The sequence below is a fragment of the Oncorhynchus nerka genome, linkage group LG7 (assembly GCF_034236695.1).
Source record: "Oncorhynchus nerka isolate Pitt River linkage group LG7, Oner_Uvic_2.0, whole genome shotgun sequence".
NCBI classification, from domain to species: domain Eukaryota; kingdom Metazoa; phylum Chordata; class Actinopteri; order Salmoniformes; family Salmonidae; genus Oncorhynchus; species Oncorhynchus nerka.
In genome coordinates this window covers 54,522,876-54,539,785 of record NC_088402.1, presented here as the reverse complement: position 1 = coordinate 54,539,785, position 16,910 = coordinate 54,522,876, and the positions used below count along the sequence as shown (strand labels likewise).

Genomic DNA, 16,910 nt, shown 5'->3' with positions numbered 1-16,910 from the left:
AATGCGAATCCGACCAAATCAGATTTATTTGTCACATACACATGGTTAGCAGATGTTAATGCGAGTGTAGCGAAATGCTTGTGCTTCTAGTTCCGACAATGCAGTAATAACCAACAAGTAATCTAACCTAACAATTCCAAAACTACTACCTTATACACACAAGTGTAAAGGGATAAAGAATATGTACATAAAGATATATGAATGAGTGATGGTACAGAACGGCATAGGCAAGATGCAGTAGATGGTATCGAGTACAGTGTATACATATGAGATGAGTAATGTAGCGTATGTAAACAAAGTGGCATAGTTTAAAGTGGCTAGTGATACATGTATTACATAAAGATGCAGTAGATGATATAGAGTACAGTATATGAGTAATGCAGGGTATGGAAACATTACCCCTGCCTGGTGATACAAAACCGCGACTCATGTGAGAGCACTTTTTGCCAGTCCTGTCTGGTCTAGTGACAGTGGGTTTGTGCCCATAGGCGACGTTGTTGCAGGTGATGTCTGGTGAGGACCTTCCTTGCAACAGGGCTACAAGTCCTCAGTCCAGCCTCTCAGCCTATTGCGGACAGTCTGAGCACTGATGGAGGGATTGTGCATTCCTGGTGTAACTCGGGCAGTTGTTGTTTCCATCCTGTACCTGTCCCGCAGGTGTAATGTTCGGATGTACGGATCCTGTGCAGGTGTTGTTACACGTGGTCTGCCACTGCGAGGACGATTAGCTGTCCGTCTGGTCTCCCTGTAGCGCTGTCTTAGGCGTCTCACAGTACGGACATTGCAATTTATTGCCCTGGCCACATCTGCAGTCCACAGGCCTCCTTGCAGCATGCCTAAGGCACGTTCACCCAGATGAGTAGGGACCCTGGGCATCTTTCTTTTGGTGTTTTTACAGAGTCAGTAGACAAGCCTCTTTAGTGTCCTAAGTTTTCATAACTGTGACCTTAATTACCTACCATCTGTGAGCTGTTAGTGTCTTAACAACCGTTCCACAGGTGCATGTTCATTAATTGTTTATGGTTCATTGAACAAGCATGGGAAACAGTGTTTAAACCCTTTACAATGAAGATCTGTGAAGATCTGTAAAGTTATTTGGATTTTTACGAATTATCTTTGAAAGACAGGGTTCTGAAAAAGGGACGTTTCTTTTCTTTTTTTGCTGAGTTTATGTATCACTGTGGGATTGGAGGGGGCAGGAGATTTTTTTTTTTAATGGTTAGTGCTATCTGGGATTCTTTGGACCAGAGTTGGTGTGACGTCAGAGTTGGGGTGAAATCCCAAGGCGCCATTAATCACTTCCTTTGTGAAATCCTACAAAATGTGTTGCTGCTGCCGCCTTGCGTTTGGTCTCTTCCATCAGCCCCTGTATTAAATGGTATCGGCCGTCGTGTCGACATGGAGTTCCTGGTAAAAGACAACTATTGTTATTATTACTTATTTTACAAGTACCACTTTAGCTCAAAATGGACATTTGTGTTCCGTCTATGTTTATCTTAACATTCGTCTCTCTAGCCTTTAAAATGAAGCTGATACATAGTTTGTTGAATGCATGCAGTCACATGGCTTTAATATCACCTGTAATCGATGGAAGTGATTAGTTAGCCTGCTAATGCACTGTAAAAGTGTTTCCAAAAACAGTTGACAGCTGCCTGTCTAACTAACGCTACTGCACCTAGGCACGAATGGAACCCGATGCTATCAGCACTTTGTACCGTGAATATAGTGGGTATCCCACCCCTATTTCTGCCTTCGTGACGGCGAATGACTACATGGCACTATTAAACGGCACGAGTTTCACTTTAATTGCAGGTGAGACACTGCGCACACACACACACGCACACACAATAGAGATGTAATAGAGATCGCAACGTTGTAACTGTCCCACTATGGTTTCTGTGAGCCCACCGGTAGCGCCTGAGGCCATCACCATTTTGAAGTCGTCAATTTTCTTCTGCTTCGGAGTTGGTTAACAAACTGAAAGGGCGTATTTTTTAAATGTAACCTTTTATTTAACTAGGCAAGTCAGTGAAGAACAAACTCTTATTTACAATGACTGACTGTAATGTAACCAGAAACAATTAGGGTGTGGGGTTTCTTGCTTCCTCTTCGGTCTCTGCTGCTACCTTAGAGTTACATAGAGGACTTACCTTTGTGTCTGTGCCATGAACATGTGTATTTTTTTTTTTTGACTTCACATATGCTATTATGTTTGCTTGGTTGGAAAAAATAGTTTGAATTACTTTTTTTAATGTATTGATAAATTAAAAAATCATAGTTATTAACCTCTCCTTTGCCTACACCTATCAGAGTGGAGTCAGAGTGAGACCTTCCGGGGAGCCAGACTGCACTATGCCCAGCAGTGGACACTGATTCAAAACTACAGTAAAGAGACCGACATAGACATCCAACCACCAGGCCCCTGCAGCCTTTTACACGGCGAGTAAGTAGACAGACGGGCAGATTAACTCTCCCCCACCACTCATTCTCCATCCCAGTGTCTGGTGTTGATGACGTAATGTGTGTGAGATTTGTGTAGGTATTTATTTAAAGGTACGATAGGTCCTTCTCTAAGCTGCCATTTTCCATGTTTTCTTCCTTTCTGCTCAAATAGATTGCTGAGTTCCTATTCCCTGTCTGGAGATCTGAGGGCGGTTGTCAGGGAAACCAGCGGTCAGTTTGCTGGACAACAGTTCCTAGAGGTAAGGATGGAGTGGTCTGGCTGTGTCGGTCATCATTTGGCTAAATTCCTTCACCCACCCGGATACGGTGCATACTGGTTTGCTTGAACTTTTATAGGGTCTGTTCATTTTCAGGTGTGGAGCAACAGCAGCTTAAAAAAGATCATCCATCTCACAGCTCTCAACAAACATGGGAGAGTGTATGAGGATGGTAAAGGCCTTTTCTTGGGTGGTTTTAATGCCTACGGTGCTCTGAGTATTCTGTCTGATACTAGACGTTTTCCACTGTGGACCTAATCAGGGCCATTTGCTTGAATTCTTCAGCCAGTCATTCTCTCCATGTCGGTCTGTCTTTGTCTCTTGTTCGCCGTCTGTTTATGTGCAGCTCAGTTTGGCTGCCTGGCCTGGTCTACATGTGAGAGCAGGCTGCTGTATGTAGCTGAGGGGAAAAGGTCTATAGGAGATTCATACACTTCAGCCTCCAGCCCATCAGCTGGAGTGTCAACAGCAAGACCCTTGGGAAGCCCTTCTGAGAAGGTATCCGAAACACCCTGCTCACTCCTCTATTCATTGTCTTTGTATGTTTAGCCATACATTCAGTTGGATGCAGTCTGACATTCGGGTGGTTCTGGAAGGACTCTTAGGATGGCTGCTATGTTGCGTAAACATGATCCATTGTTTATTTTATTTTCATGGCTTCAACACCCTTCCTTTCCCCTGTTGTGCATCAGGACAGGAGTATGTACTGGGAGGACTGGGGGGAAGGCTTGACCAGTAAAAGTGTCCCAGTGCTGTGTGTGGCCGACGTGGCCAAGGGCACGGTAACAGTGCTGCAGGGTGTCCCTTCACATGTTTCCCCAGGCCAGGTGAGCAAAAATGGGGCCACACACACACACACACACACACACCCATGAAGGTATTAGCAGAGCATCATATGGTTTTTGCAACTTCACTAGAAGGATCACCAGTCACATGTCTTGTAATCATGTAAGTCTATGTAATATCATGTTATGCCATGTAATGTACAGTAATTGTTGTCATGCTGATTGCCTGTCTGGTTAACACAGGCTCTCTGGGCCCATGATGGCGAGTGTGTTTTTTTTGTGGGCTGGTGGCATGAGCCCTTCAGACTGGGCCTGAGGTTCTGCTCCAATAGGAGGTAAGGAGCAGCCTGTGTAGTCTACTATGTTTACGTCATCTCACTAATCAATATTCCAGAGTAATAGACTGATCAAGAGATGCCCTTGTGTGTTGTTTTAGAAAGACTCAAATGAAAACATCTAATTTCAGGTCAGCTCTGTTTTGTCTGGACCTGGAAGGAAACTGTGGTGAGTATTTTATGTTTTCTTGATTTGTTCATTGTCATGGTAAACAACTTGTTAATTCGCAGTGAAGTAACAACAAAGCTTATCTTTCCTCTCAAACCTCCAACCCTTTGTCTATCCTTAGAGTGTCTGTCTGGGGACACCAGCTCTGTCTCGTCCCCCCGTCTGAGCCCTGATGGACGCTTCCTGGTGTACTTGGAGGGACAGGTTTTTGGCCCCCACAGCCAGTGTCTCACCATGCAGCAGGTGAGTCCCCAGCCTCCCAACTCCCAGACTCCAGTCCAGACCCTTCCCCTCCCAGCCTTGCCCCTAGTCCTCAATGTTACCTCCAGACCCCCGCTCCCAGCCTTGCCCCGAGTCCTCAGCGTTACCTCCAGACCCCCGCTCCCAGCCTTGCCCCGAGTCCTCAGCGTTACCTCCAGACCCCCGCTCCCAGCCTTGCCTCTAGTCCTCAGCGTAACCTCCAGACCCCCGCTCCCAGCCTTGCCCCTAGTCCTCAGCGTTACCTCCAGACCCCCGCTCCCAGCCTTGCCCCTAGTTCTCAGCCTTACCTCCAGACCCCCGCTCCCAGCCTTGCCCCTAGTCCTCAGCGTTACCTCCAGACCCCCGCTCCCAGCCTTGCCTCTAGTCCTCAGCGTTACCTCCAGACCCCCGCTCCCATCCTTGCCCCTAGTCCTCAGCATTACCTCCAGACCCCCGCTCCCAGCCTTGCCCCTAGTCCTCAGCGTTACCTCCAGACCCCCGCTCCCAGCCTTGCCCCTAGTCCTCAGCGTTACCTCAAGACCCCTGCTCCCAGCCCCTTCATGAAGGAACTGTTATCGCCTTATCAGAAAGAAGCAAGGATGGTCTGGAGGTCAGTGGAGTGCTGTTTATGCTTCGCTGGTGGTACTCTGCACTATTATACTGTTATATCCGTACCTTCTCTCTGTCCACAGTATGACCTGGAGATGAGGAATATCTCGTTGCTGGTGGATGTAGTCAATAGGCCAAAGAAAGGTACAGAAATTGAATAACTTCAACGCAACATTTTGAGCTTGACATAGAATGGCACCTCATTCCTACTGCACTTTCCATCTCTTGCTTCTCACCCATTTCCTTCCCCGGACCAATCTATCAATCCCTCTCCCTCCCGTTCCTGTGGCCTCCCCCTTGTCTGTCCCTAGATGAGTTTGCTGGGCTGTATGAGGCTCTGCCACCTCGTTGCTGGGCGTCAGACAGCCAGAGAGTGGTCTTCAGTAGCGCCCGGAGGAACTGGAGGGTATAGTGTAAACATGCACACAAGCGGACGCAAATAATTTTGTACTCCAAGATCTCACTTTCCCATCTCTCCCTCTCTCCCAGGACCTCTTTGTAGTGGACAGGACCACTAGGAGAGTAACTCGCATCTCTGACCGTAAGCTCTCCTTTTATATGATTATTAGTCTGTTAGGTTTTCATCTCGAGCCTCTCAAACTGAAACATGTCTGAACTGTAGCAAACCATTCTATCTTTCTCTCTCCCCTCAGCTGAGAAATTTGGGAGCTGGAAGCTGCTCACCATCCAGAATAACCTGATGGTGGTCCACTGTTCCCATCTGAACGAGGCCCCACGCCTGGTAATACAGTATTGTGGTCATTCATATATCGCTCCTGTCATTCAGGTTACGCCTATACAACGGTCTGGTCATTCAGGTTACCTCTATACAGAGCTCTGGTCATTCAGGTTACCTCTATACAGAGCTCTGGTCATTCAGGTTACCACTATACAGAGCTCTGGGCATTCAGGTTACCTCTATACAGAGCTCTGGGCATTCAGGTTACCTCTATACAGAGCTCTGGGCATTCAGGTTACCTCTATACAGAGCTCTGGGCATTCAGGTTACCTCTATACAGAGCTCTGGGCATTCAGGTTACCTCTATACAGAGCTCTGGGCATTCAGGTTACCTCTATACAGAGCTCTGGGCATTTAGGTTTTACAGAGCTCTGGGCATTAGGTTACCTTTTCCATTAGCTCTATACAGGCTCTGGGTCAGCTATACAGAGCTCTGGGCATTTAGGTTACCTCTATACAGAGCTCTGGGCATTTAGGTTACAGTATTTTCCATTAGCACCGGCTGTCAGCTATACAGCCGGTTACACACACATTTTCACCCGGGTACTTTTTCCACTTAAATTAACTGCAAATTTTTACAATTCACAAGTCTGGGTGGAAAGAAAGTCCACCGAGCCCTCTCCCACTAAAATGAATGATATGCATCTTATAGCGCGTGTCAGTCAGTGAGCGACGACAGGGAGACGCTGCTGGTTTGACAGTCTCCTGTCTGTCCCGCCTCTCTACCTCCTGGGTGTGTGTTGTGTACGCTGTGCTTGTAGTCGCATTGTTTTACACGGAGGGATAGAGCACAGAGGAGAATGGTGGCAGGAGCTACAGGAGGATGGGCTCATTGTAATGGCTGAAATGGAACCGAGTCAAACATGTGGTTTCCATATGTTTGATACCGTTCCATAAATTATGTGCCAGCCATCACAATGAGCCCATCTTTCTGTAGCTCCTCAGAGAGCATGATGCTCTTTCATTGTCTGTGAGTCAATTTGCATGTCCCATATAATGTGCTAACGATGAGTCGAAATCCACTTCGTACATTATTTTCTGGCACATTCATTTATTTTCTTGTGCTCCATGGCCATTTTGCATGTACATCTTGGTGGGACAAACTCCCCCTCCCAAGTTTTTTATTTTTCGGTGCATGTTAGCAAAGCCACTACACAACACTAAACGGTACATTTAATTGCACTATAACGGTGACCAACAGTGCCCACAAAACGGCTAAGACCTACATAAAGCTGTCCCAGCTATAGAGCTTTCTTTTCAGCGCCAGAGTGAATCCTTATCACTGCTACACCTGCCTGTCAGCGGAGCCTTGTCTGGCAGCGAAACTGTTCTTTCAGCCACATTTGCTGCCTTTAAAAAATAATAGCTGATATGGCTGACTTGCTTAACCTGTTGAGACTCTAGGGGCAGTATTTTCACTTTTGGAAAAAAAACGTTTCCGTTTTAAACGGGATATTTTGTCAGGACAAGATGCTAGAATATGCATATAATTGACAGCTTTGGATAGAAAACACTAACGTTTCCAAAACTGTAAAGATATTGTCTGAGTATAACAGAACTGATGTTGCAGGCGAAAGCCTGAGAAAAATCCAATCCGGAAGTGCCCCAGGTTTTGAAAGCGCAAGTGCCAATGTGTCCCCATTGAGCTGTGAATGTGCTATGAACCAGCTTACGCTTTCTACGTATTCCCCAAAGTGTCTACAGCATTGTGACGTAGTTTTACGCATTTATGTTGAAGAATTCCCGTAGGGGGCTACATTGCGCAAGTGGTCACATGATGCTCCCGGAGAGAAAATCTCACGTAAAGTACAGAGGTAGCCATTATTCCAATCGTTTCTACTGAGAAACCAATTGTCCCGGTGGATATATTATCGAATAGATATTTGAACAACACCTTGAGGATTGATTCTAAACAACGTTTGCCATGTTTCTGTCGATATTATGGAGCTAATTTGGAATATTTGTCGTGACCGCAATTTCCGGTCGATTTCTCAGCCAAATGTGAAGAACAAACGGAGCTATTTCGCCTACAAAAATATTTTTTTCCCATTACATTTACATTTATGTCATTTAGCAGACGCTCTTATCCAGAGCGACTTACAAATTGGTGCGTTCACCTTAAGACATCCAGTGGAACAGCCACTTTACAATAGTGCATCTAAATATTTTAAGGGGGGGGTGAGAAGGATTACTTTATCCTATCCTAGGTATTCCTGAAAGAGGTGGGGTTTCAGGTGTCTCCGGAAGGTGGTGATTGACTCCGCTGTCCTGGCGTCGTGAGGGAGTTTGTTCCACCATTGGGGGGCCAGAGCAGCGAACAGTTTTGACTGGGCTGCGCGGGAACTGTACTTCCTCAGTGGTAGGGAGGCGAGCAGGCCAGAGGTGGATGAACGCAGAGCCCTTGTTTGGGTGTAGGGCCTGATCAGAGCCTGGAGGTACTGAGGTGCCGTTCCCCTCACAGCTCCGTAGGCAAGCACCATGGTCTTGTAGCGGATGCAAGCTTCAACTGGAAGCCAGTGGAGAGAGCGGAGGAGCGGGGTGACGTGAGAGAACTTGGGAAGGTTGAACACCAGACGGGCTGCGGCGTTCTGGATGAGTTGTAGGGGTTTAATGGCACAGGCAGGGAGCCCAGCCAACAGCGAGTTGCAGTAATCCAGACGGGAGATGACAAGTGCCTGGATTAGGACCTGCGCCGCTTCCTGTGTGAGGCAGGGTCGTACTCTGCGGATGTTGTAGAGCATGAACCTACAAGAACGGGCCACCGCCTTGATGTTAGTTCCCAAAAGATTAACTTTGGCTATCTACCTGGGAGTCTCGTGAGTGAAAACATCCGAAGTTCATCAAAGGTAAACGATTTAATATGGTTGTTTTTCTGATTTTCATGACAAGGTTGCCTGCTGCTAGCAAGACATAATGCTATGCTATCGATAAACTTACACAAATGCTTGTCTAGCTTTGGCTGTAAAGCATATTTTGAAAATCTGAGATGACAGGGTGATTAACAAAAGGCTAAGCTGTGTTCCAATATATTCCACTTGTGATTTTCACGAATAGGAATATTTTCTAGGAAGATTTATGTCCGTTGCGTTATGCTAATTAGTCAGATGATGACAACGGTCCCGTTCATGGGATGGGGTGTCACTAGAGGTTAAATAAATGTGTCTTGAGATTTCCGAGTTTCCAGTTGTTTTGAATGCTGCAGAAGTCATGCTGGATTGACAGCACGGCTAATGTATTCAACCTTTTCTGTTCCATGGTGTTCAATGTTTATCCTTTTAAACACCCACTCCACTGAATAGCAGGCTAGTAATTGCTTTGCAACGTTTGCAGTTAGCCACTGATTCCTTCCAAATCACTCATTGTTGAATTAGCGAGTTAGCGATTTCCTACTTGGTGTGTAATGTTGATGTCCAACGGCCGACGAGCACCGATAAGTTTTGTCATTTCTCTTCATATGACAACGATTTGCCAGTAGATTGTCGACTTAATTCATGATGACTACTCGCTAATATTTTGAATGTATGACGTTGACATGGTCAGTACAATCAAAGCTACGGTAGATATGTGATTTGACGGCATTTTATCTGTGGCCAACGACCTTGAGCCTTCTTGGATGGGCACTGCTAATGTAACTCAATGGATGCGTTTCAAACAGAAAAGACGCTCTCATCCACTTACCCTCGCCTTAGGCCCTTGGGGGAATCCCTGCGGCCATATTTGTCGTCGGTCCAAATGATTAGCCAAGCAAGGGAAGTTTCCAACGTAAAGCCCTTCAGCCCTTGTTTTTAATGGAATTTGTGGTTGTGCAATTATGTTCACATAGGGTCCTGAAACGCCCCATAATTCAGTTCACGATTATTGTACATCCGTTAAGAAAAGTCAGCCAAAACGTAAAACCTCAAGGTCAATATGGAGTCAACAGTAAGTAAAAACGAATGTAAATAAGTTAGAAATTGTGCTGCTAATACACAAACACGTCTCATATGTTTTTGTTTGGTTAGCTTTTGGAAATTGTAGAATTAAAAAATGTTCCTTCAAAGTTCCAGCTAGGCAGGCTAACGCTAGCTATCATACAGTTGGCGTATATTAATAAATATATAGACATGCAATCATTGACTGTAGGGCATATAAAGCACCCATAAGCCACCGGTGGCTGAAAACACAATCATCGCAGGATAAATGAGTGATGAATTTCTGGTCAAGGACGGTCCATTTAAAAAATCATTCCTTCCTCCCTCGCCCCTTGCTCTGCAAGTGTGTACTCGTCATGATACGTCATCAGAAGTGTCCACTTAATTTGAGAGCTGAGGGGAAAGGATGTGTCTTAAGTGTTTGGAATGCAGCCTATGACAGCACCCAAGGGGCTTGAGTTTTCGAACTCTACCTGTAGTTTTTGTCCCCTTGAGTGACAGAACACAGCCAATCAAGGCGCAACTAGGGAACACATGTTTGTGTAACAGAATCGTCATGGAAAGGCATTTCATTTGCTGTATCAAGCTAGAAGGCAGTAACTGCCATCTAAGGTCAAAGATCATGTCAATGTAAATAAAAAATGACCTTAGTAAGACAACCACATCTCCAATGATCTGCCTACAATTAATTTGGCTGGACAATAAATCAAGTCCTTTTTGTTTTTTTCAGTTTCACTCTATGAGCATTTACTGCTCTGTTGCTTGGTAGGGCAGAACTGTGATTTGATTGACAAACCAGCTTGACTCAATGTTGTCTAACCTGAAAAGTCAATCTCATATCCTTACCATTTCATAAATCATACAACTACGTTGTATGTCCATGGTATCGCATCGGGACAAGTAAACTAAAGATCTCGTTTTGAATTTTCGATATGAACTCGATCAGGACGTTAAAAGTGAGTGACTTGTCAGTAGTCTACCGAATCGCATCGGTAAGAGTTCATTTGGCTTCATCTTTCGCATACTGGTAATTTTTGTCTTGTCTTAATAAAATATCATTTGAAGAACAAACATTGTGGCAATTCATGTCTTGCAGTAAAATTCTTTAATCTCAAGAGAAGACTGGATAAATGTTTTATAAAGGTTTGTTTGCTTACTTAAAAAATCTGTCCTGAGCATCTAAGCATAGACAATATATAATAAACATGAACAATACACTGGATTCATACATTTCAGTCATTTTAATTTTAAACACAATACCAGAAAAAAATCAAATTTTCAAAAATCAAAACTCAAAAGTATTCAATAATTTGATTATTTCGGCTGGAATCGAGGCATTAGAATGTATTAGAGGACACCAAAATGGAGCTTGTTTCCCAGAAAATGATTAACCACCTGGCCTGGGTGATCCCACCTGGTTACTTTTTTTATATTTGGTTAGATACTCCATGTGCTTGTGGGAAACACTGAGGTTACCCCTATACCACACGGTGGTCCTTTAGGTTACCCCTATACCACACGGTGGTCCTTTAGGTTACCCCTATACCACACGGTGCTCCTTTAGGTTACCCCTATACCACACGGTGCTCCTTTAGGTTACCCCTATACCACGGTGCTCCGGTGCTCCTTTAGGTTACCCCTATACCACACGGTGCTCCTTTAGGTTACCCCTATACCACACGGTGCTCCTTTAGGTTACCCCTATACCACACGGTGCTCCTTTAGGTTACCCCTATACCACACGGTGCTCCTTTAGGTTACCCCTATACCACACGGTGCTCCTTTAGGTTACCCCTATACCACACGGTGCTCCTTTAGGTTACCCCTATACCACACGGTGCTCCTTTAGGTTACCCCTATACCACACGGTGCTCCTTTAGGTTACCCCTATACCACACGGTGCTCCTTTAGGTTACCCCTATACCACACGGTGCTCCTTTAGGTTACCCCTATACCACACGGTGCTCCTTTAGGTTACCCCCTTTAGGTTACCCACACACGGTGCTCCTTTAGGTGCACGGTGCTCCTTTAGGTTACCCCCATACCACACGGTGCTCCTTTAGGTTACCCCCATACCACACGGTGCTCCTTTAGGTTACCCCCATACCACACGGTGCTCCTTTAGGTTACCCCTATACCACACGGTGCTCCTTTAGGTTACCTGGTCATATCCCATCATGTACAGTTGCAGTACATTAACATATATGCTTTGTGTAATTGCAGGCAGTGGCTTTTCTTCCGTTGAACGAGGAGGAGGTGTCCTGGGACCCTCTGGGTGAGTCGTGTCTACGTGGCGCCATCGTCAATGTTCTGGACATCATCCCTACGCCCCAGGAGGAGAACCCAGAGTACTGTGAGTCAGTCCATAGTTGTTTAGAACTTGTCTGGTTGCCATAACTATGTCCTTGAGAAAAAAAACAATAATATTAAGTTGTGTGTCTCTTATGCAGCTGGCCTAGACTTTGGGGCCCTGCTGGTTACGTCAAACCACCTTCCGTCACGCACCAAGGTCCCTCTGGTGGTGTTTATCCATGGTGAGAGAAACCTCTGGACAATCTAGATCCTGGGCCCATATTCATAAAGCATCTTGTAGTAGGAGCGCTGGTCTAGGATCAAATCTTCGCTGTATATTTAATTTGTATATTAACCGATCCTAGATCGGCATTCTTATTCTGAGACTCTTATGTATATGGGAACTGATCTATGAAAGAGCTCACGGCGGACTGAAGCTTATTTGTGTTCTCTCCCAGGCGGGCCGCACTCCCAGTTCTTTGCAGAGTGGAATGTCACTACAGCAGTCCTGGTCAAACTGGGCTTTGCTGTACTCATGGGTAAGATAGTGGACTTCCTCCTTGCCTCACATCCACACACTGGTATCCACTGATAGAATATTGTTTCTCTGTGTTGTAGTGAATTACCGGGGTTCCACTGGCTTTGGCCAGGACAGCATCCTCTCTCTGGCCGGGAACATCGGGAGCCAAGACGTCAAGGATGTGCAGGTACTGAGTGAGCTCTCAGCTGAAAATATCTACAGTCAGAGCCTTCAATACAACTGTGTTTCTCAACCCGCGGTGCCAGTCAGGTTGCTAATTTGTATTCTAACTCAATACTACTAACACATCTTGTGCAACTAACCTCAACCTAACTATCATTCCCAGAGGGCTGTACTAACTGCCCTTGCTGACCAAACTGCTGAGAAGCTCTTAACCCTTGACCCTGATAAAGTGGTGGTGATGGGTGGGTCCCACGGGGGCTTCCTGGCCTGCCACCTGATTGGCCAGTACCCAGACTTCTACAAGGCGTGTGCCGTCAGGAACCCAGTCATCAACGCTGCCACCTTACTGGGAACCAGTGACATCGTGGACTGGTGAGACTTGACACTCTCTGTCCCTGTCTATCAGTGTATAGGACTGGAGAGTGGAGACTGTAAAACACTAATTAAAGTGCACTAGTTAGGGGATGGAAGCTGTGTGCACTGCATATTTAAGACTGTATTTGCATAGTACTTGTATTTTTTTAAATGGTTATTTTTACAATGTGATTAATTGGTTGGTTGATGGATAGTTGTCCTTTGTCTCCCTCTACCTTTCCTAGGCGTTACTCTTGTGTGGGGCTGCAGTACTCTTATGACCAGCTGCCCACCCCAGAGGCTCTCACCACCATGCTCCAGAAATCCCCCATATCCTACGCACCTCAGGTTTGATGTTCATGCACACAAATACAAGCACGCTCCCTTATAAGCTGTCAATGAGACAAGCATATCATTTGGTTTCCTCTGTGTCCAGATCAAGTCCCCAGTGCTCCTGATGCTGGGGGGTAAAGACAGGAGAGTGTCCCCTCACCAAGGTTTGGAGCTGTACCGCTCTCTGAAGAGCAGGGGCTCCCCCGTCAGGTGACAACCGCTTGTTATATAATCCATCATCCTGCCCACATGAAAAAATAACTACAGATTACTATAGAATACCACAGTACTTACTATAGAATTTGGCTCAAACGCATTAAGAAGGAAATTCCCCAAATGAACTTTTAACAAGGCACACCTGTTAATTGAAATGCATTCCGGGTGACAACCTCATGAAGCTGGTTGAGAGAATGCCAAGAGTGTAAAGCTGGCATCTAGGCAAAGGGTGGCTACTCTTAAGAATCTCAAATATAAAATATATTTTGATTTAACACTTTTTTGGTTACTATATGATTTCATAGTTTTGATGTCTTCACTATTCTATAATGTAGTAAAAATAAACACTTGAATGAGTGTGTCCAAACTTTAGACTGGTACTGTAGATGAGAACTCTCTTGGTACATAGTATGGTCTTCAGCTTATCATGAGGTATTTGATCTCAGGTGACCAAAAACTTGAGACTTCCTTAAAATGAGTTTGTGCACCAGCTACAGTGCCTTGCGAAAGTATTCGGCCCCCTTGAACTTTGCGACCTTTTGCCACATTTCAGGCTTCAAACATAAAGATATAAAACTGTATTTTTTTGTGAAGAATCAACAAGTGGGACACAATCATGAAGTGGAATGACATTTATTGGATATTTCAAACTTTTTTAACAAATCAAAAACTGAAAAATTGGGCGTGCAAAATTATTCAGCCCCCTTAAGTTAATACTTTGTAGCGCCACCTTTTGCTGCAATTACAGCTGTAAGTCGCTTGGGGTATGTCTCTATCAGTTTTGTACATCGAGAGACTGAAATTCTTTCCCATTCCTCCTTGCAAAACAGCTCGAGCTCAGTGAGGTTGGATGGAGAGCATTTGTGAACAGCAGTTTTCAGTTCTTTCCACAGATTCTCGATTGGATTCAGGTCTGGACTTTGACTTGGCCATTCTAACACCTGGATATGTTTATTTTTGAACCATTCCATTGTAGATTTTGCTTTATGTTTTGGATCATTGTCTTGTTGGAAGACAAATCTCCGTCCCAGTCTCAGGTCTTTTGCAGACTCCATCAGGTTTTCTTCCAGAATGGTCCTGTATTTGGCTCCATCCATCTTCCCATCAATTTTAACCATCTTCCCTGTCCCTGCTGAAGAAAAGCAGGCCCAAACCATGATGCTGCCACCACCATGTTTGATAGTAGGGATGGTGTGTTCAGTGTGATGAGCTGTGTTGCTTTTACGCCAAACATAACGTTTTGCATTGTTGCCAAATAGTTCAATTTTGGTTTCATCTGACCAGAGCACCTTCTTCCACATGTTTGGTGTGTATCCCAGGTGGCTTAAACGACACTTTTTATGGATATCTTTAAGAAATGGCTTTCTTCTTGCCACTCTTCCATAAAGGCCAGATTTGTGCAATATACGACTGATTGTTGTCCTATGGACAGAGTCTCCCACCTCAGCTGTAGATCTCTGCAGTTCATCCAGAGTGATCATAGGCCTTTTGGCTGCATCTCTGATCAGTCTTCTCCTTGTATGAGCTGAAAGTTTAGAGGGACGGCCAGGTCTTGGTAGATTTGCAGTGGTCTGATACTCCTTCCATTTCAATATTATCGCTTGCACAGTGCTCCTTGGGATGTTTAAATCTTGGGAAATCTTTTTGTATCCAAATCCGGCTTTAAACTTCTTCACAACAGTATCTCGGACCTGCCTGGTGTGTTCCTTGTTCTTCATGATGCTCTCTGCGCTTTTAACGGACCTCTGAGACTATCACAGTGCAGGTGCATTTATACGGAGACTTGATTACACACAGGTGGATTGTATTTATCATCATTAGTCATTTAGGTCAACATTGGATCATTCAGAGATCCTCACTGAACTTCTGGAGAGAGTTTGCTGCACTGAAAGTAAAGGGGCTGAATAATTTTGCACGCCTTATTTTTCAGTTTTTGATTTGTTAAAAAAGTTTGAAATATCCAATAAATGTCGTTCCACTTCATGATTGTGTCCTACTTGTTGTTGATTCTTCACAAAAAAATACAGTTTTATATCTTTATGTTTGAAGCCTGAAATGTCGCAAAGTTCAAGGGGGCCGAATACTTTCACAAGGCACTGTATTGTTGACACACCTCCTACCCCTCAGCTTACCCGACACTGCCTTCTGATCTTGCCAGTGAGGTGTATTGTCCTTGTTTAGCCAAGACTCCTCGACATATAGGATATTGCAGTTCTTCAGGTCCCGTTGATAGGATAGTCGCCCACAGAGCTTGTCTAGTTTGTTCTCTAGTGATTGTACGTTCACCAACAAAACAGACGGCGATGGCGGTCTAGATGCGCGCTGACATAGCCTAATCATGACACCGCTGCTCTTTCGCCGCTGCTTCCACTTTCGAGTCCCGGGGATCGGGTCCGGGGTCAACAACCAGAGCTGCCGACTCATTGAAGTAGAAATCTATATCCGAATCGAGGTTAGTGATTGCTGTTCTGATGTCCAGAAGCTGTTTTCCGTCACAGGAAATGACGGCAGAAACATTATGTACAAATGAAGTTGAAGCTCAGTGGAGGAAAAAATCCACACAAAATAGCAGTATTTGGTCAGGAGCCTATAAGACGGCAGCTATGCAGCGCCGTCCTAGTTGAGCAATGTTATTAGACGGTTCATTGACCTGTGAACTCTGGGCAGTGTTTGTTAGGTACCCGACGGAAGCAAAACAAACTGAAACAGGGCGGGACTACCTGAACTTGTCTAATAAGACATTTGTTGTTTTTGTTTTCCTACATTGTCCGCTCATAAACACAACTGTGCTTCCCCCCCTTGCAGGTTGCTTTGGTTTGCGGAGGATGCCCACTCTCTGGCTCGTGTGGACACTCAGGCTGACTGTTTTCTCAACGTGGTGCTTTGGTTCCAGCAGCACCTCCACCTGCACTGAGCCTCTACTGGTATGACTGGGGACACGCACAAAGAACTGTGGAATTAAGACAGCCACACGTGTACTGCACTCCCTTTGTACATTTCAGTTGTTACCAGGTTCTTCTGGTGTTGGTTTTCTATGGTTGCATCATAGCAATAAACGTTTTGTTGAAAAATGACATCCTTTTGCGTTGATTGTAAATTGTGCACAACCTTCCGTGAGCTCCATGAGGCAATGGATTATTTACTGAACTGCAGATGTGAGATTCCTGTGGTTTTGTCTGGAAAGCATCCAAAACACCAGTGTTGGGGAAGCTTCTCTAGTTTGCCGTGCTACCCATTACACTGGAAGACGTTAAGCTATATTGGAGCGAGACATAGCTGATTGAACTGTTTTTAATTCCAAGCACAGATGGGACCGTTGGAACTTTATTTACTTAGGCATTAATCATGTAAAGACATTTCTTTATTGTCACATGGCGTCAGTGATATTCAAACCTATGATCTTCTGTTTCCTATCCATGGAATTGGTCTACTGCACAACCAGAATGGTGCTAGCGTGTCATGGTTTTAAAAAACTCATACGAGTCTGTTCATTTGTCTATTCAA

General features: G+C 45.0%; 1 protein-coding gene across 1 annotated transcript; it reads left to right on the top strand.

Annotated features, from left to right (window-relative positions):
* Positions 1-1,302: 1,302 nt before the first annotated feature.
* On the top strand, positions 1,303-16,480 carry zgc:136971 (S9 family peptidase). Its single transcript, XM_029664082.2, has 22 exons — positions 1,303-1,410; positions 1,680-1,812; positions 2,311-2,443; positions 2,615-2,702; positions 2,817-2,892; positions 3,067-3,218; positions 3,413-3,547; positions 3,749-3,840; positions 3,972-4,009; positions 4,131-4,252; positions 4,942-5,002; positions 5,170-5,264; positions 5,348-5,399; positions 5,512-5,600; positions 11,732-11,861; positions 11,959-12,042; positions 12,259-12,339; positions 12,419-12,507; positions 12,667-12,875; positions 13,103-13,205; positions 13,294-13,400; positions 16,212-16,480. Exons 1-22 carry the CDS (start codon positions 1,399-1,401, stop codon positions 16,318-16,320), a joined length of 2,190 nt encoding a protein of 729 aa, XP_029519942.1. The 5' UTR covers positions 1,303-1,398; the 3' UTR covers positions 16,321-16,480.
* The last annotated feature ends 430 nt before the right edge of the window (positions 16,481-16,910 follow it).